This window comes from Schistocerca serialis, chromosome 7, assembly GCF_023864345.2.
Source record: "Schistocerca serialis cubense isolate TAMUIC-IGC-003099 chromosome 7, iqSchSeri2.2, whole genome shotgun sequence".
NCBI lineage: Eukaryota > Metazoa > Arthropoda > Insecta > Orthoptera > Acrididae > Schistocerca > Schistocerca serialis.
This window is the reverse complement of record NC_064644.1, coordinates 326,578,768-326,595,277: the sequence shown is the minus strand read 5'-3', so window position 1 is coordinate 326,595,277 and position 16,510 is coordinate 326,578,768. Positions and strand designations below refer to the sequence as shown.

At 41.9% G+C, this 16,510-nt stretch overlaps 1 protein-coding gene across 1 annotated transcript in view; it reads left to right on the top strand.

Annotated features, from left to right (window-relative positions):
• LOC126413044 (uncharacterized) overlaps positions 1-16,510 on the top strand; it is a 113,193-nt gene that overhangs the window by 71,678 nt on the left and 25,005 nt on the right. Inside the window, exon 7 of the mRNA XM_050082940.1 lies at positions 9,368-9,505. Within this exon, the coding sequence (XP_049938897.1) occupies positions 9,368-9,505 (138 nt within the window). The remainder of the gene's footprint in view (positions 1-9,367; positions 9,506-16,510) is intronic.

Below are 16,510 nucleotides of genomic sequence, written 5' to 3'. Positions count from 1 at the left end.
AATATAGGTTCACAAGGTATTTGTGAATAACCTAAGCGAGCTCTTTGCATTCCGTTTTTTTCTTAATATATCGTCTGCGTCAAGTTGCATTTTTGATGCCGTGACAACCAATTATATGACCAGATGTGATAATACCAAAGCCGTAAATCTCCACATTATTGCACTTCATAAATTACAGTGTGACATTTGATTTTTTAAATGATGATAGGTCCTCATTTATATTAGAGGTTTCCTCAGCTATAAGAATTATATAGAATTTTATACTTTTAAAAAGTTTACAACCTTTGTTAGACGGACCTCCCGATTGTATACTGTCTAGTTCTGACCCTTTTAATGTTTTTGCGTGTTATCTTGTAAATCTGTGATGTTTAGTAGCTTCATGACTAACAAATTTGTACATATGTTTTATTCTATTGTGCTGGATGTACCCAGATGTTTGTTCTAACTCCGCTACTGTCATTTTGTAGCTTTAAGTGCTTATACACTGAAGCGCCAAAGAAACTGGTGTAGGCATTCGTATTCAGAGATATGGCCGCGCGGGATTAGCCGAGCGGTCTTAGGCGCTGCAGACATGGACTGTGCGGCTGGTCCCGGAGGAGGTTCGAGTCCTCCTCCAAGCATGGGTGTGTGTGTTTGTCCTTAGGATAATTTAGGTTACGTAGTGTGTAAGCTTAGGGACTGATTACCTTAGCAGTTAAGTCCCATAAGATTTCACACACATTTGAACATTTTTGAACAGAGATATGTAAACAGGCAGAATACGGCGCTGCGGTCAGCAACGCCCGTGTAACGCAGAAAGTGTCTGGCGCAGTTGTTAGATAGGTTACTGCTGCTACAATGGTAAGTTTGAAAGTGGTGTTAAGTCGGCGCACGAGCGATGGGACACAGCACCTCCGAGTTAGTGATGATTTTCCCGAATGACCATTTCACGAGTGTACCGTAAACATCAGGAATCCGGAGGAACATCAAATCTCTTACATCGCTGCGGCCAGAAAAAGATCCTGGAAGAACGGGACCAACGACGACTGAAGAGAATCGTTCAGCGTGACAGAAGTGCAACCCTTCTGCAAATTGCTGCATTTTTCAATGCTGCACCATCAACAGGTGTCACCATGCGAACCATTCAATGGAAAATCATCGATATAGGCTTTCGGAGACGGAGGCCCACTCGTGCACCTTGATAACTGCACGACGCAAGGCTTTACGCCTCACCTGGAACTGTAAACACCGACATTGGACTGTTGATGACTTGAAACATGTTTTTTTGTTCGGACGAGTATCCAGCTGATGGACGTATACAGCGTTGGAGAGAACCTCATGAATCCACGTACCTTCATGTCAACAGGGGATTGGTCAATCTGGTGAAGGCTCTGTAATGGTGTGGGGTGTGTGCAGTTGGATGGATATGGGATCACATGCATCCATTCATGTCCATTGTGCATTCCGACGGGCTTGGGCAATTCCAGCAGGACAATGCGACACGCCACACGTCCAGAACTGCTACAGAGCGCCTCCAGAAACGCTCTTCGAGTTTAAACACTTCCGCTGCCATCCACACTCCCCAGACATAAGCATTATTAAGCATGTGTGGGACGCCTTGCAACGTGGTGTTTAGAGGTGTTCTCCACCACCTCGTGCCCTTACGGATTTATAAACAACCCTGCAGGATTCATGTTGTCAGATACCTCCTGCACTACTTCAGACGTTAGTCGAGTCCAAGCCACGTCGTGTTGCGGCACTTCTGCGTGCACGTGGGGGCCCTACATTATACTAGGCAGATGAACCAGTTTCTTAGGCTCAGGTGTATGAGTGCCCGTCACTTTCTGTTTAGCTTGTATAGTACACCCTGATATATACTACAAGTATACTCTTTTATTATGCATGGACCTGAAGATGGCATAGTGGAATGCCGAAACTGGTAGTCAGAATAAAATAAAATAATATCTCAACTACACAGCTGTTGGAAAAACTTCATTGATAATTACTTGACCAGCTTATGTTCCCAGTCCATGACGGATCAACAGACACCTCGGAAGATGTTCTCCGCAGTTGAGAACGAAACGTCAGGGAGAAGAAGTTCTACAGATCGACCACGGCAACTTAGCCCGGAAGAGTTTACTGATAAAGACGCCGGCCGTGAAAGCCTACATGGAATGAGACACGAGATAGTTTGTATGTTTTATGTCTAATTTTGTCGGCGAGGTGCCAGAATCTGAAGCGAAAAAATTTTTAGAAAGAAGATAGAACACACAATGGTACCCTGTCGTGCTGCTGTACAACTCACATATGGAAAATGTAAATTTATTAGATAGCAGCATGGTCAGATGTCGTATAAAAATTACATCCAAACGATGCATATGATTGATTTAACTGTAAAAAATTTATGGATTCTCTACAGAAGGCCACACACTGAAAAAAGAACTACAGAAATTTCGATGAACCAGAAGTAGTTTAGATTAGCATTGGTTCAAACTCTAGGTCGGATTGGACATGGAACAAAAAAGCGAGATGTATGAGCTAGCCCAGATCCAACAGAGATCCACAGGCTTAAATATAAGGGATTATCGTTACCTCCAGAGCATATAAGATTATATCCCTACAATCATCGGCCAGTGTGGAATGGAAGCAATGTGCGAACTCCCTAACTGCAAAAACTATACCTTTGTCATGCGTGGGAAGCGGAAAGTAAACTTATTTTTAAATATAGATAAAAACTGCTTTCTTGCAATACATAGTTTCTAAAGACACGTGCCATCCATTCCTTTTCGAAAGAGCCATTAATTCAATCGCAATTGTTTAAAACTGTGGTTTTATACCTACGAAACGTTTATTAACGGTCTAAATTTCACACGGTTTTGCATAAATGCAAAGTGTGACATGCGAGTGAGTATTATAAGTATCACATAGTTTTACATAAATGCAAATTGTAGAAGGATATTTTTTTCAGATTTAAGAATGTATTATTTTTCCCACATTTTTCCTGACATCCTGGAGATAGCAACAGGACATGCCGAAAAGTCGTGCACATGTAGCCTATCGACACCTTTAGCACTCTGCATAAGTTCGAATCATTGGTATGGAGGACTTTGGGGCGTTACAGAGACACATTATACAGACAGTTGAGCAAAGACTACAGAGCAGGGGCTGACGAGTTGGACTGAAGACTATGGTGTGTCAAGGAGAGCAAGTACAGTTGCCTCTAGAAGGACTACACCACGAGAAGATCGTAGGATTGATCGCCTGACTCTGACAGATAGAATGAATGACAACATGTGATATCTGGGCAGAGTTTACAGGCGAAGTGTCGCCACTAGCCCTCTGGAACAAATTAGTTGAAGCTGAGTTGAGATCTCGAATTGCCATGCATCGTTTACTGCTAACACCAAAATGCAGACAATAGAGGCTTCCATGGAGTAAAGCCAGAGACACCTGGGACATTCAGTTGCATTCCGTGGAGTTCAGTGATGAGTGTGGCTTCTCTTTGTGATGGACAGATCGACTCCAGGGTGTCCGTGGACAAGATGGTACAAGATCACAGGAAGTAAAGTTACTCAAAATCCTTACCACTATTTATTTGTAGCTGTTTGCCACATGGGTCTACTACCTAGGAATTAAAGCAGGCTGTACTTTTTTATTGTCTACTAGCCTTTTCCCCGTGGCTTCGCCCTTGTAAGCATTCGACACATACATCGAATACATCTACTCCTCCTCCTCCTCTTTGTTCCACCTCTTCCTCCCTCTGTCTGCCCACGTCATCTTCAGAGTTCTATCTGTCTATCTCGTCTCCACACTCTCTCTGTCTCCACCTCCCCCTCTCTTTGTCAGTTCCCTCCACCCCCTCTCTCTAACCATACCTTCCTCCCCCTCTCTCTGACCATATCCTCCTGCCCATCTCTCTCTCTCTCTCTCCATGTCCATCTTCCCCTCTTCATTTTCCTCCTGCCCACTACCCCTCCATAGCTTCCACCTGCCTCATGCATCTACTCCTCAACCTGTCTCTGTCCCTCTCATCCTCTAGCTTACTGAGTCCATCCTCTCTCTATCCATCTCAACCTGTTCCCAGCCAAGCTTATTGACACACATATCCCCTGCACCACAGTTCAATAAAGCAGGCCAATGTTACTCCAACAACACATTTGTCATTCAGCACAGGCTACACATCAGGCATTTATTTGCCTCTGACAGGAAGGCCATAATGCAAAGGAGCTCGATAAAGTAGGCTGATACTACTCCTACACAACATGCGTGTCTTGCAGGGCACCCTACATATTGGAGCCCAGAAAACTGTTTCTTGCACCTGATATATAGACTACTTGCAAATCAACATGCCTACAAATCAACAAGTCTGTCACGTAGGGACTGGAAAGACATGATTACCCCGTATCTCTGTTCCAACTGGAGCAAGAAAATTATAAACCTGCAGTGCTGATACTCGGGAGGCCTCCTGTTTCTGTGCCAAATTTGGTTGAAATCGATCCAGAAGTTTAGCAGGAAATCCCAGACATATACATGTACACTCTGTTTCATTTATACAACAGATTAATAAAGGTTTATAATTTCATTAGGCAACTGCTACTTCAAAGAGATAAAAATTTCCAACTGATTTATTAGTTAGATCTGCAACTCCTGCAATCTTGCAGTGGAGAGCTACTCCAAATAACAGCAGAACTGACTCAGTAATTGTAGAAGAAAAACTGACTTCGCCAATATGTGGCAGGAGAGTTGAAAACCTGTTGCCATACCCTTCGTGACCAGTGCTCCAAACGGCATAGTCCAGTAAGGTAATGCAATATCCCTCACTGCAGTTTACTCCACAAAAGGCTTGAGAAATGTGTGGATCATTGACCCAAGAGCCCAGCCCCTAATTTGTTATCCACAGAGCATGTTGAGATGCGATGGGAAGACATATATTTTCATATCAGCAATTAGCCAACAACCTTCATAAAGTGACACACCATGCTTTTGAGACATGCCAAGCAATTTCTTAATATGACATTCGAAGACTGTTTGCTTCCATGACACAATGAGTACAAGAGTATATTCATACTCCTTGTAGTAAGACCTCTTACTGATGTTGATGATGGACAGTTCAGAATGGAATGAAAGTTTAACTGTGTAATACACATCATGAAATTGACATAACCATAAAGTTTGACAAATATTGTACTGGTAACATTATCAATTTCTGTCACTGTATTAGGCATGCCTTGGGTAAACCAGTTTAATTTTACATGACAAAATGTGGATGGACACAGTAATAAAGGCATAGATTGTGTATAATGATTTGTTGTCTTTGTAATTGAAAGAAATAAATCACTAACAGTATGCCAGAAAGATTAATATGAAGTCCACTGTTACACTTCCTGTATCATCTCAGTTGTGTGTTGAGGATGTGAATTAATTATTTCTGTGTAGGATACAAGCACTGTAATATGTCATCCTGAACTGGCCATTTCTTTAAAGTTGTGGTGTCCAGTTGCTAAGTAATGTGCCTGAACCGCAAATAAAACCACATAGCATTGCAACTCTAGTAATATGCCACTGACTCTTTCATAAAGTTAGTATATCACTTTGTCAAATAATGTCATTGCTGGATAATTGGGCTGTTACGTGGTACAGAGTTTTTGTAATGCCCAACGGCAGCTAGTCACAATTTGATTTACTTTACTGAACAGCACTGTCACGTATTCGAATTTACATATACATCACCATATAGACATTCATATCAGTTTAACTTGTATGAAGAGAGCTTCGATTTAATAGAAAAATACATTTAATCCATAAAATGAGTGGTAGGTGTCTGTAGTTGAACACAGATTTCTTGGAAAAGTACTGAAGGAGATGCCACAAATGATTTTCACTGCCCTGCTTTTCAGTTTTCTTCTTGCAGTTTGGTGTCTCATCGAGCAGATCTCGTGGAAGTTTTGCTTTACAGGCATACAGTTATGGTGAGAGGCGTGTTTCTGTACCTAACGACTCATCTCGTAACAGTGGGACATCATCAGATCTTATGTGACCGTTTTTCCAGAAGCAGTCACATAACATATGCAGATTCATGAAGAAAGACCCATTTGATCAGAGTATTTAAGTGATGCTGAGGAAAAAGCTATATAGCGAATCTTGGTAACAAATTAATTTAATTTTACCCTTCATTTATTTTGATTTGGATTTTCATGCCTTGTAGAAGTGAGACAACGTTGAAAGTATTCTGGATGGTGCAAGGACAGTAAGAGTCGGCCGCCACCCTCAGAGCCATTTCGCAGAAGGCTTCCCCAAGGCAGGCACAACTTCGTGACTCTGCCCTGGGGCATCTAAAGCTTTGTGAACACTTAGATGGCAGCTCCTGTTATGAAAGCTCCCACCACTAACATTTTACAACCCTAAACGAAAGAAATATTGTAACAGAAAGTACTGTTGTGAGAAAAGCAGAGATCAGAGTTGTTCCCCAGACAGCACAGGATACCACAGATAAACAGCTCGAAAATGGAATGAGGCACACAGTTTTGGACCTCCGAAGATGTGGGACCAGTGGATGTGTTGACTCAGCAAAAAACAAATGTATATGCGACATAAGAATACAGAGATTGGCTCACAAGTTTGACAGAGAAGTTCAGCTATGTTTACGACAAACACCTCCTTAGACACAGAAAAAGACAGAGTGAACTGACTTTTTCTATGTAAGATGGTAGGACAAACGTTACTGGTGAACCAAATAGAGGAGAGCCCTAGGATGGGGACTAGCATGTTCTAAGGAACATTTTTACAGGTCAGCACTCAGAAGATCTGGAGCCCAGACAATCTGAATTTAGTAAGAAACGCAAAATGCAGCAATGCATGGTCTTCTTGTAATACACATTTGACAGAAATCACTTCAGCGTCTACTCCATTCCGAACTTCGACTTCTTCCTGGACGTCATCTTTGGCTCCACCTTCTCCTTCGTGATCAATTTCATCTGAGCCTCTATCTTTGGCATGCTTGCTGCTAGTGTTACCACCACGGCTGATGTGCTGAGGGACTTAGGGGAATCTCGGGCTGATTTGCACTTTGCCACTGACAAACTCATTGGTTCTACCAAGAACTGCAACCAGTTCTGCGTCCAGCCATCTGCAACACTGTGATGAGATCAAGCCACAACGACCAGATGATGTGTAGGGAAAATATAATCTTTTACAATATTTTGATCACTTCAAGCTTTCAAGACTTGTATTCTAAATCAACGAACAGTCTACTTTCAGCTACAACCACAGGTGTGACATATTCTCTTCTGTAGTATTATCTGTTTTCAATCAACAACACTACATTCACTGGACACTTTGCGATTACAGTTAATTCACTTCTGCAATTATTAGCACTTTCCCCCTCTCCCTCCCCCTGGCAACTGCATGTCAGATACGCTCAGGCCTTATTATATTAATGTTGCCACTGTCTGTCTTTCTCTCAGAATAAATCAAAATAAATGTGATTTTTGTGACATTTAGTAGTCGTAAGTTTTCTCATTTATTTTCGATCGCAGCCTAATTTTTACGACGCCTTCCAGATTTATAATTGATTTAAACCTGAGTCACCTTGTTCAGAGGATAATAAACTCGAAAAGTTAAGCATGGAAACATGCCTTAGCCCATGGTCTAATCACTATAAATCAGGAATCGCCAAAGATGTAAGTACTTACCATGAAAATCTGCATTGTAGCATCTGGTTTGAAAAAATCTTCATCTACAAAATGGAAACCTGGTAAATTTTTCTGATACATTTTTCTTTAATTTCTTGATATTTATCTACTAGAAGTTTTTGAAAATAATTCTCATTATCATTAGTATTAATATTTTTCTAAGTTCTACTGATAAGATCGGTTAATTGTCGTTTATTAAGAATAGAATATTTTTTTTAAATTTACGTTTTACAGGCTTTATGAAGATCACTTTGCGATTTTTACTCAAATCGTTATTGTTATTAATTTTAACTTCAGATTTGTTGATGAAATCAATTAATTTACTTTTTCCAAGTTTAGAATAATTTTTTACTTTTTCGTTTTAGAGATTTTATGAACTTCTTTTAATATTTTTTATTAAATTCATTATCATTATCATTTTTATTAATAATATTGTCAACAGGATTTACAATAAGGGTGATTAATTTTTGTTTGTTAAGTTTGGTATAATTCTGTAAATTTTATGCTTTACCATTTGATGTAAGTTCCTTTATATTTTTATATTTTAGTTCTCTCTTCTCCATTTCTTTATTCATTTTTTTCCTATTAAAATAACCAATAAAATCTTCTCCAGTTACATTTGAATAACCATTTCCTTTACAATAATTTTCTAAGTCTCTATAACACAAGCCCTACTTTCGTTTGCTATGATTTTCTAAGTTTTTAAATAACTCAGCTTTGTTGCTCATTTTGTTTTTATTGTTTTTATATAGAATGAAATTTGATTTTTAATTTGTTAAAACGTTTTTTGTTAAAATATACCTTTGAGTTTTTGTATTTCAATTTCAATCAATGAAATATATTCAACATTTGATTGTTATTATTTATAAGAAATGAAATTTATTAGCTTTGTAAGTTTTTAAATGAGAATTTGTTTCTTTTTTCAATATAAGCAAATGACATTTGATAGTTCTTATTTAAGAAAATTTTTAAATGTGAAAATGAGAATTTGATTCTTTAAATGTAGGCAAATGAGTTGATAGGTCTTATTTATAAAGAAAATTTATTATATTTGAAAATATTCAAATGAGAAAATAAGAATTTGGTTTTTTCGATATAGGCCAATGTGATGTTTTGGTTGGAAAAAGCTGCAACATTAGATTCTTGGTGTGAGTCCTGGAATTTTTAAGTCAAAATGCTCTTTGGTCCATAATTGGCACAAACATATTACTAATTTGTCACAGAGATGTTTGACTGCCTTGCCAGTAAATCTCTAGAGGTTGAAGATGCCCTTCTTCTGGAAAAGTTATGGATAAAATTTCAGACAGACTGTAAAATGATTTTAATGGTTCCATTGCTGATATCACATACAGCCCACAAAGCCAAGATAGCAAGTCGTGACATCAGCATAAAGGCATCTATTCACAACCTGACTGGTTCTCTGACTCAACCGCCAACCTGTCATACTGTGTGTGGACATTGTCAGCTGCTTGACAGACCTTACCTGCCTGCACTGGCGGAGTGTGGGCTGACAGGTGGGGGCCAGGGCTAGCAGGTTAAGGTTCACTAGTGGAACTAACAGACTTAGACCATGGACCCGACCATGAGCCCACTGCCCACACATAGGCAGACTGGTCGCGACGGACCCACTCGGCAGAGGAGTCGGCAAACTGCTCGATCTGTGTATGGGATCCCTAAACGATGATTACTGCCCACAGGTGAACACAGCATACCAGGCGGGCCTTGTGAGCCGGCTTGCGCATCCGGGCTGGGAGCGGCCTGTCGCCAGCCTGGAGCAGGCCTTGTCCAGAGGGCTCTCCTTCGTCTTCCCCGCCTTCTGGAAGGTCTATTTCCAGGTAACTGCTGCCACCGGTCATGCTCCTGTTTCTGTATCTACTCGCGAGTCCCATAGTTATCCACGGGCCTCTTTGTTCTCTATTCAGAGTCAATCCGAACTCCACTAGCAAAATTTCGTAAATTTTCCAGGGATATTTTCTCATTATTTTGGTATAAATGGCCCGTGATCTCGAGTGGCTCGATACAGAGTAGCTGCTTTTACCCCGATTCTTTACGCCCAATGATCTTTGTATCTGTACTGCACTCATCAAATTTTATAAGCAGTAAATAACAAAACAGCACTGGTTGATATTTTCTGCGGCATTGGACTGTACAAATCGCAATATTCTAGCAGATAAACTCAGGTTTTATGGAACTGATGGCATAGCCGACAAACCGGTAATGTCATATCTAACCAAAAGAATGCAGAAATTTATGCTTCATAATTCGAGCCCTGTAAGCAGGGGTTCTTCTTTTGACTGGGGATAAGTGGGTTATGGGGTTTCATAACGCTCAGTCTCAAGTCCACTATTGTTCTTCATGTAAGTAAATGGTGTTCTCTGTAATATATAATGAGCAAAATTACTTCTTTCTGCAAATGTCTCTAGTGTCGTAATCCCTCCAACTAGATGTACTACAACAGAAGAAATGGTAAACAATGTTCTTAAAACTATTCTTGAGTGGCTTCCTGCGAATGGTCTCGCTCTCAAATTCTAAAAGACACAACACATTCAGTTTTGCACATCTAGAGCTACTACATCAATGATAAGTGTAACACATCATGAGGAAACAATGATCAGAGAGGGAACATCAAAATTTTTAGATTTTGTATATTGAGGTGAATTTAAACGAAAAAGTATACTGTCGAAAAATATTAGTACACCTGGGAAGACGATGTCGATTTTGATCCGATGGTGGCATATGTCACCTGCCAGGTACTAGATGTGCTGATAATGGCTTCAACGTCGTCCGCCAACAGATAGCGTAGTGCCATAGCTCCAGCATGCCATCTGTGTCCACCCTTTAATAGGGAATGCTCTCGGCCAGAAGGCTCAGTGAGATCTTTCGCAATAGCGAGATGGTCCTTTCAGAGAACTGCCACACAATTTACATGTGCTACGTCCATTGTGCAATGATAGTCATATCAGTGGTCACTTGAACATTCTCACACACGTAGACAAGGTTCTCATAGACAAGGTCCGAACGTCCACGCAGCGTAGACACCTATCAGGATCGATGTGTTGTAAGAGCAGCAGTGGCAGATTGTACAGTAACCACGGTACAGATAAAAGGGCTTGTAAGCCGGGGGTCTCAACATGAATTGTTGCGAACCAGTTATTAGCAGTGGGACTATGGGCATGCACACCTCTAGCCCGTCTTGACTGGAGCCGTCAGAAGATCACATGGAAAATGGAATGATGCGCTGTGGTCTTCATTTATGAAAGCAGATTCGATCTGCAAGTAAGTGATGGTCGTCTGCACATACGGCGTATGCCTGGTGAGCACTGTCTTGTAGAGAGTATTCGTTCAGGGTACACTGGCCACATTCCAGGCCATATGGTCTCGGACCCGATAACCTACTACTGTTGTTCACCTTTGGTGTTTCTGGAGCAGACGCTGATCAGAACTCGGTACGTATGGAACATTGTTACACCCATTCTTTTGCCGTTCTTGCAACAGGGAGGTGATGTGTTGTCCAGCAGGATAATGCTCGCCCACACACTGACCATGACACTCAATGTGCTTTGGAAGACAAGCAGCAACTTCCCGGGCCAGCACAATCTCCAATCAAGCACGTGTGGAATATGGTGGGACGAGAAGTGACTCGTGCGACTCGTCTACCGACAACTCTTCAAAGCTACGTGAACAGGTCGAGCAGGTGTGGCACAACGTATCCCATGTCAGTATTCGCCATCTGCATGATCTACTGGATGCCAGAGTCAGCGCTTGCATTGCCGCCGTGGAGCTGCACCACATGTTAATATGGGTGTTTTAGCGATGGTTGATACCTGGTACCTTAGAACCACTTGTGCTATTCATCTGTAAATGTAATCATTGCATGTGCTCCATATGCTCTGTTACAACAATAAACTTTGAGAGAATTGGAGGCCTCTAAAAGTGTGTACTAAGTTTTTCCCGGCTGTGAACATTTTGGAACTCGTAAAACAACTTGGTTCAGCTACGTTTGCACTTCGAATCATTGCTGATCTTGGGGAAAGAAAAATAAGTAAGCTGAAATGTTTCCTTTCAAAAACGTGTATTTTCATTCAATAGTGTCAAATATAATAGTGTTCTGGGATAGCTCATCTTTAAGAAAGAATGTTTTCGTTGCTGAAAACTGTGCCATAAGAATAATGTGTGGTGCTCACACACGATCTTCTTGTAGACGTCAGTTTAAGGAATTCTGCTTTTTGACTACAACTTCCCAGTTTATTTATTCTCTAATGAAGTTTGTTGTAAATGATCCACTGCAGTTCAAAAGCAACAAAGATGTACTCAGGTACAATTCCATAAGAAAAAGTGAATTCATTACTCTTCATTAAGTTTGTCTTTAGCACAAAAAGAGGTGTACAACGCTACAAGCAAAATCTTTGGCCACTTATCCAGTTATATAAAATGTCTGACAGGCGCCAAAGTTGAATTTGAAAAAAAAATTAAAAACTTACTCGTTGCCACTCCTTCCATTTCATAATCTGTAAACGTTCGGTGGATAGTAATTACTAACTCACACTTGCATTAAAACAAAAAAACAAAAAAAAACGGTCTTGTAAATGGTCAGCATGCAGCTGTAGTCACAAATGAACGAGTAATGTGAATGTAAAATGATTCGCTCCACATCATAACAATTAATCGTGCATACGATACATGGCACATAAAACTAACTAATTAGCTATCTCAAAACATATTCACGACAGTCTAAATGTCACAGTATCCTCTACGTCTTGTTTGGAAACATTCAGTCACTGTATTTGCTGCTGACACCTATAACTCCCACACCACTCTTCGCCCTCAAGCTTACATTCAGTATTGGTCACGTTTGTGTTTCTTCAATGTTAATGATAATAACAGTTATACACTGGGATGCGGACTGATTTACTGATGAAGAATTTGACGACATTCACCTCGTGTATGGGTTCACCGAATGCAAAGAAGAACACCATGACATTGTGCGGGATTTGTTTCCGCACAGTACCTTTGCGCCTGCATACAGAATAAGTGCCTACGAGGAACCGGATCATACCGTGTTAGAATGGAAGATATGAAGACCTGCGATATATATCAGAACTCCCCATCCGGAAGACGATATGTTCCACGTCATTGGTGACAATCGCGCCACTGTTTGCACGTGCTCTGAATAGAAGCGAAACACTGTTCTCAGACTCTTTACAAGAACACCATTTGCATCCGTATCAAACACAGAAGGTGCAGTCATTGCCGCCAGCGGACTTTCTGTGTCGAACGGAGTTTTTTAATTGACTCCCACAGAAATATGCAGAAACACAATTTTCCTGCTTTCGTAATTTTTACAGATGAAGCTGTCTTTACGACAGACAGCTTGTTCAACAGAATGAACAGACACGTTTGGGATGACGAAAATCGATATGCACTGGTGTGACGAACTTATCAATATGAGTTCGCTGCGAAAGTGTGGAGTGGTACTGTCAACAATCATGCGGGAACCTTACGTACCTCCCGATAAGTTAAAAGGGGTAGCATGCAAAAATGTTGCTTCACCAAGTCTTCCCACAGTTTCTAGAAGTTGCGCCGCTGAGAATTCGTCAGATTATGTGGTCTCAATATGACGGAGCGTCGGCACAGTTTTCGCTCCATGTTAGGAAATTGACTGATGGATTGGTCGCCGTCGTCCTTTCCTGTGGCCAACTTGATCTTCGGAAATAACACGAATTCACTTCGTCTTCTCATGAGCATATGAAGAGCATAGTTTACCAGACTTCGGTCAATACATAGACCTGACTGCTAAGATTGTCGCAGCAGTGGAACCAGATCACCAAACTCCTGGGATTCTTAGTGAATAAGACAGCTGTTGGGGCCTCGCTGCATCCTCTGCAGTGAGCAAGGTAGTCCTCAGTATCTGCAAGTTCTGCATTTATTAAGTACTGTACTGTGCTCTGACTCAACTGCATATTAGGGGCTTTTTCAGTTTTGTTAATGTGTTTCCACAGAAACACAGATAATTGGCATAACAAACCTTTTAAATTACAATTACATTTTTATTCTGCAAAGAGCCACCAGAGACTGCAGGTGCCTAATATGAAAAGACACGTGAAATACTATCAACAACCTCAAAAATTATGTTGATGGTATTTAGGTTCATCCTGTATAAACAAAAACAAAACTCTGTTAGTTAACCACACTTGAACACACTATAGATCACTGCAGTCAATCCAGCATTGCGGTGATGCGTGCCTTCACGGCCAGATAGAGAAACAAACTGTCGCCTGGACATTATTTATATGCACTGATCGAGCCACCAGGGGCAGAAAGATGGGTAGTGAGACGGAGGAGGAGGAGATGGACAGATAGAGGTGGGAGCAGGAGATGGATCAAGAGAAAGGGGAAGGGGAATAAACAGGCAGAAATAAGGGAGGAGGTGACAGGGAGCAGTGGGTGAATGAGATAGTCAGGGAGGAGGAGATGGATACAGAGAGGGAGAAGAGGAGATTGACAGAGAAAGAGAGAGAAGGGAGGAAAAGATGGGGGAGATAGAGAGGTGGAGGATGTGATTGACAGAGAGAGGGCGAGAGGAGGAGATGGAGTGAGAGGGGGGAGGATGAGACGGATGGCGAAAGGGAAAGAGCGACATGGACGAGTGAGGAGTAGATAGATAGTGAGAGGAGTGAAGAGAAGACAGACAGAGAGATGGAGAAGAGGAGCTTGACAGAGAGAGGGAGAAGGCGGAGGTGGACAGAGAGAAGGGATGGGGAGAGATGGACATAGTGAATGTGGGAGGAAGGGGGGGGGGAGGGAAGTGGAGATGTGTGCAATACTTCAGCCATATGAAAGTGAGAGCAAAGTAGCGAATAAAATGTATGCAACACTTCCTTACCATTTTTTGCTTGAGGGAGTGTTCCTTCCGCAGTGGAAGGAAACTAAGATTATCTAGGTTTTGAAAGTAGGAAGGACCCTGCAGGAAGCGAACAGCTACCGACCAACTTGTCTTGCCAATATCTTTTACAATGGTTGCATGGTAAGCTGACAACTGTTTTGGACCCTCGAGAAAAAGCCTCTTTTCTACCACGCATTGTGAGTTTCAGGAGATCCGGTCTATTACTTCTACCCGTGACTATGTACTCTCCCCTGGAGTATACCAACAGAAAGTGTTTTCAGCAACTGTTCAATATTCTTTGACTCACGTAAATCCAATGGTACCACATGGTGCCACCATATCCTCACCACCTTACCTGGACGAGGTTTCTGTGATTCCCTCCCAAGTTTCATTTGAAATTTTCTTTCTCAGCTGATATGTTGTAGGCTACTATTTTTCCCGGCATCAATTGGGAAATAAAATATCTGCTCTTAGATCTCATTGACAACAGTAACACGGTGGTATTTCTCCAGTCCCCCAGTCATGTTCAGACTCCTGGGAACTAACTCGTGGATCGGCTGGCCTATGATGCTATCTGGAAAAATGTTCTGCAAATAAAGATAATAAAACTCTCGTCTTGATCACAAACATTTATTTTACTTATTTCATATGAAGGAAATTAAATATTTGTTGTCAAGACGAGAATTTTATTAGAAGTGTAGAATATGACTACCACACCTCATAAAGCTTTTGTGCAATATGTATCAAGGAATTAGAGATGCCACATGTGGATAATAATGTATCATCTAGTCTTTAGTGGTATCTAACAGAGAATGGAGTGTGACATTCACAACCAATAAGTTGCACGTTATAAAAACACTCTACAACTGTGTAGCTGTATTCTCTTCGACAATCTCACCGTGAACCCGCAATCTTCTGCCCCCTCCGTATTGATTACAGTAATCTGGTCCATGGCTACATCCTGCGACAAGGTGGCGCACCCTGTTTAATTGTCTCTCTCTCCTGACGGTCCACCATATCCCGCTGGAGTGCCCTAGCGTCGCTGCAACACGGCAAGGTGCGCAACAGACCTACTCCCTGAAGACCTTGCTGATTATGTCAGGGCCGCAAATCAAGTTGCGAATTTCATCCTTCAGAATGGACTGTGTACTCTTCTCTGAAGCCTTCATCGTTAAGACCCTGTTGTTGCCGGGCGGCGGACAAGAGTCGCCAACTGCTACATTTTAGCCGCCAGATGGACGGCTAGTTCGACATCTGCTACCGCTCACTCAGCTTTAGTACTTCACGGAGTCTTAACATCTTCTTAAAAATGTTTTTTAGCACGCCTTTCATTAGGTAGCTGTGTCCACCTCGAACATCAAGAGAGCTAAAACTTCTTGTTGTTTTTGATCTTTGATCTTATTGTGTGTGTGTGAATTTTTATGGGACTTAACTGCTAAGGTCATTAGTGCCTAATGTACAGGATGGCGGGTATGGGCAGGCGGTGGGCGTTATGGAATAATAGTGTAATTTTTAGAGAAAGGCCATTTATTGGCTAAAGCATGATGAAAGGGGCTACATAGGCCTAGGGAGGTGAGGGTGAGCCAGAGCTTGCAATTTGGCGAACATTGTTCGCGAAGCTACCGAAAGTGGTTGTCTGCCAAAACTAAGTCCACAGTGCCGCAGCACCGGGAGAAGCGGCAGATGATCAATGCTACAGGGCGCGCATCCGACTCGCGGGTGAGCAAGAATCCAAGAGCGAGGGCCCGGCGACGGGCGGCCGGGTATATTCGACGCACCACGCGGCTTCCTCCACCCTGATTGGTCAGGACCGAGCAAACCGTGCGGGCGGCATGGAACTTTCCAGAGCGTTGCCTGCTAAGCGACGCCTGGGACGGCGTTACCTCGTCAGCACACGAGAGAGGCGCGTGAACAAGGTGCCCTTTCTCGGTGCTGACTTCCTGTTACTAGACCGTGG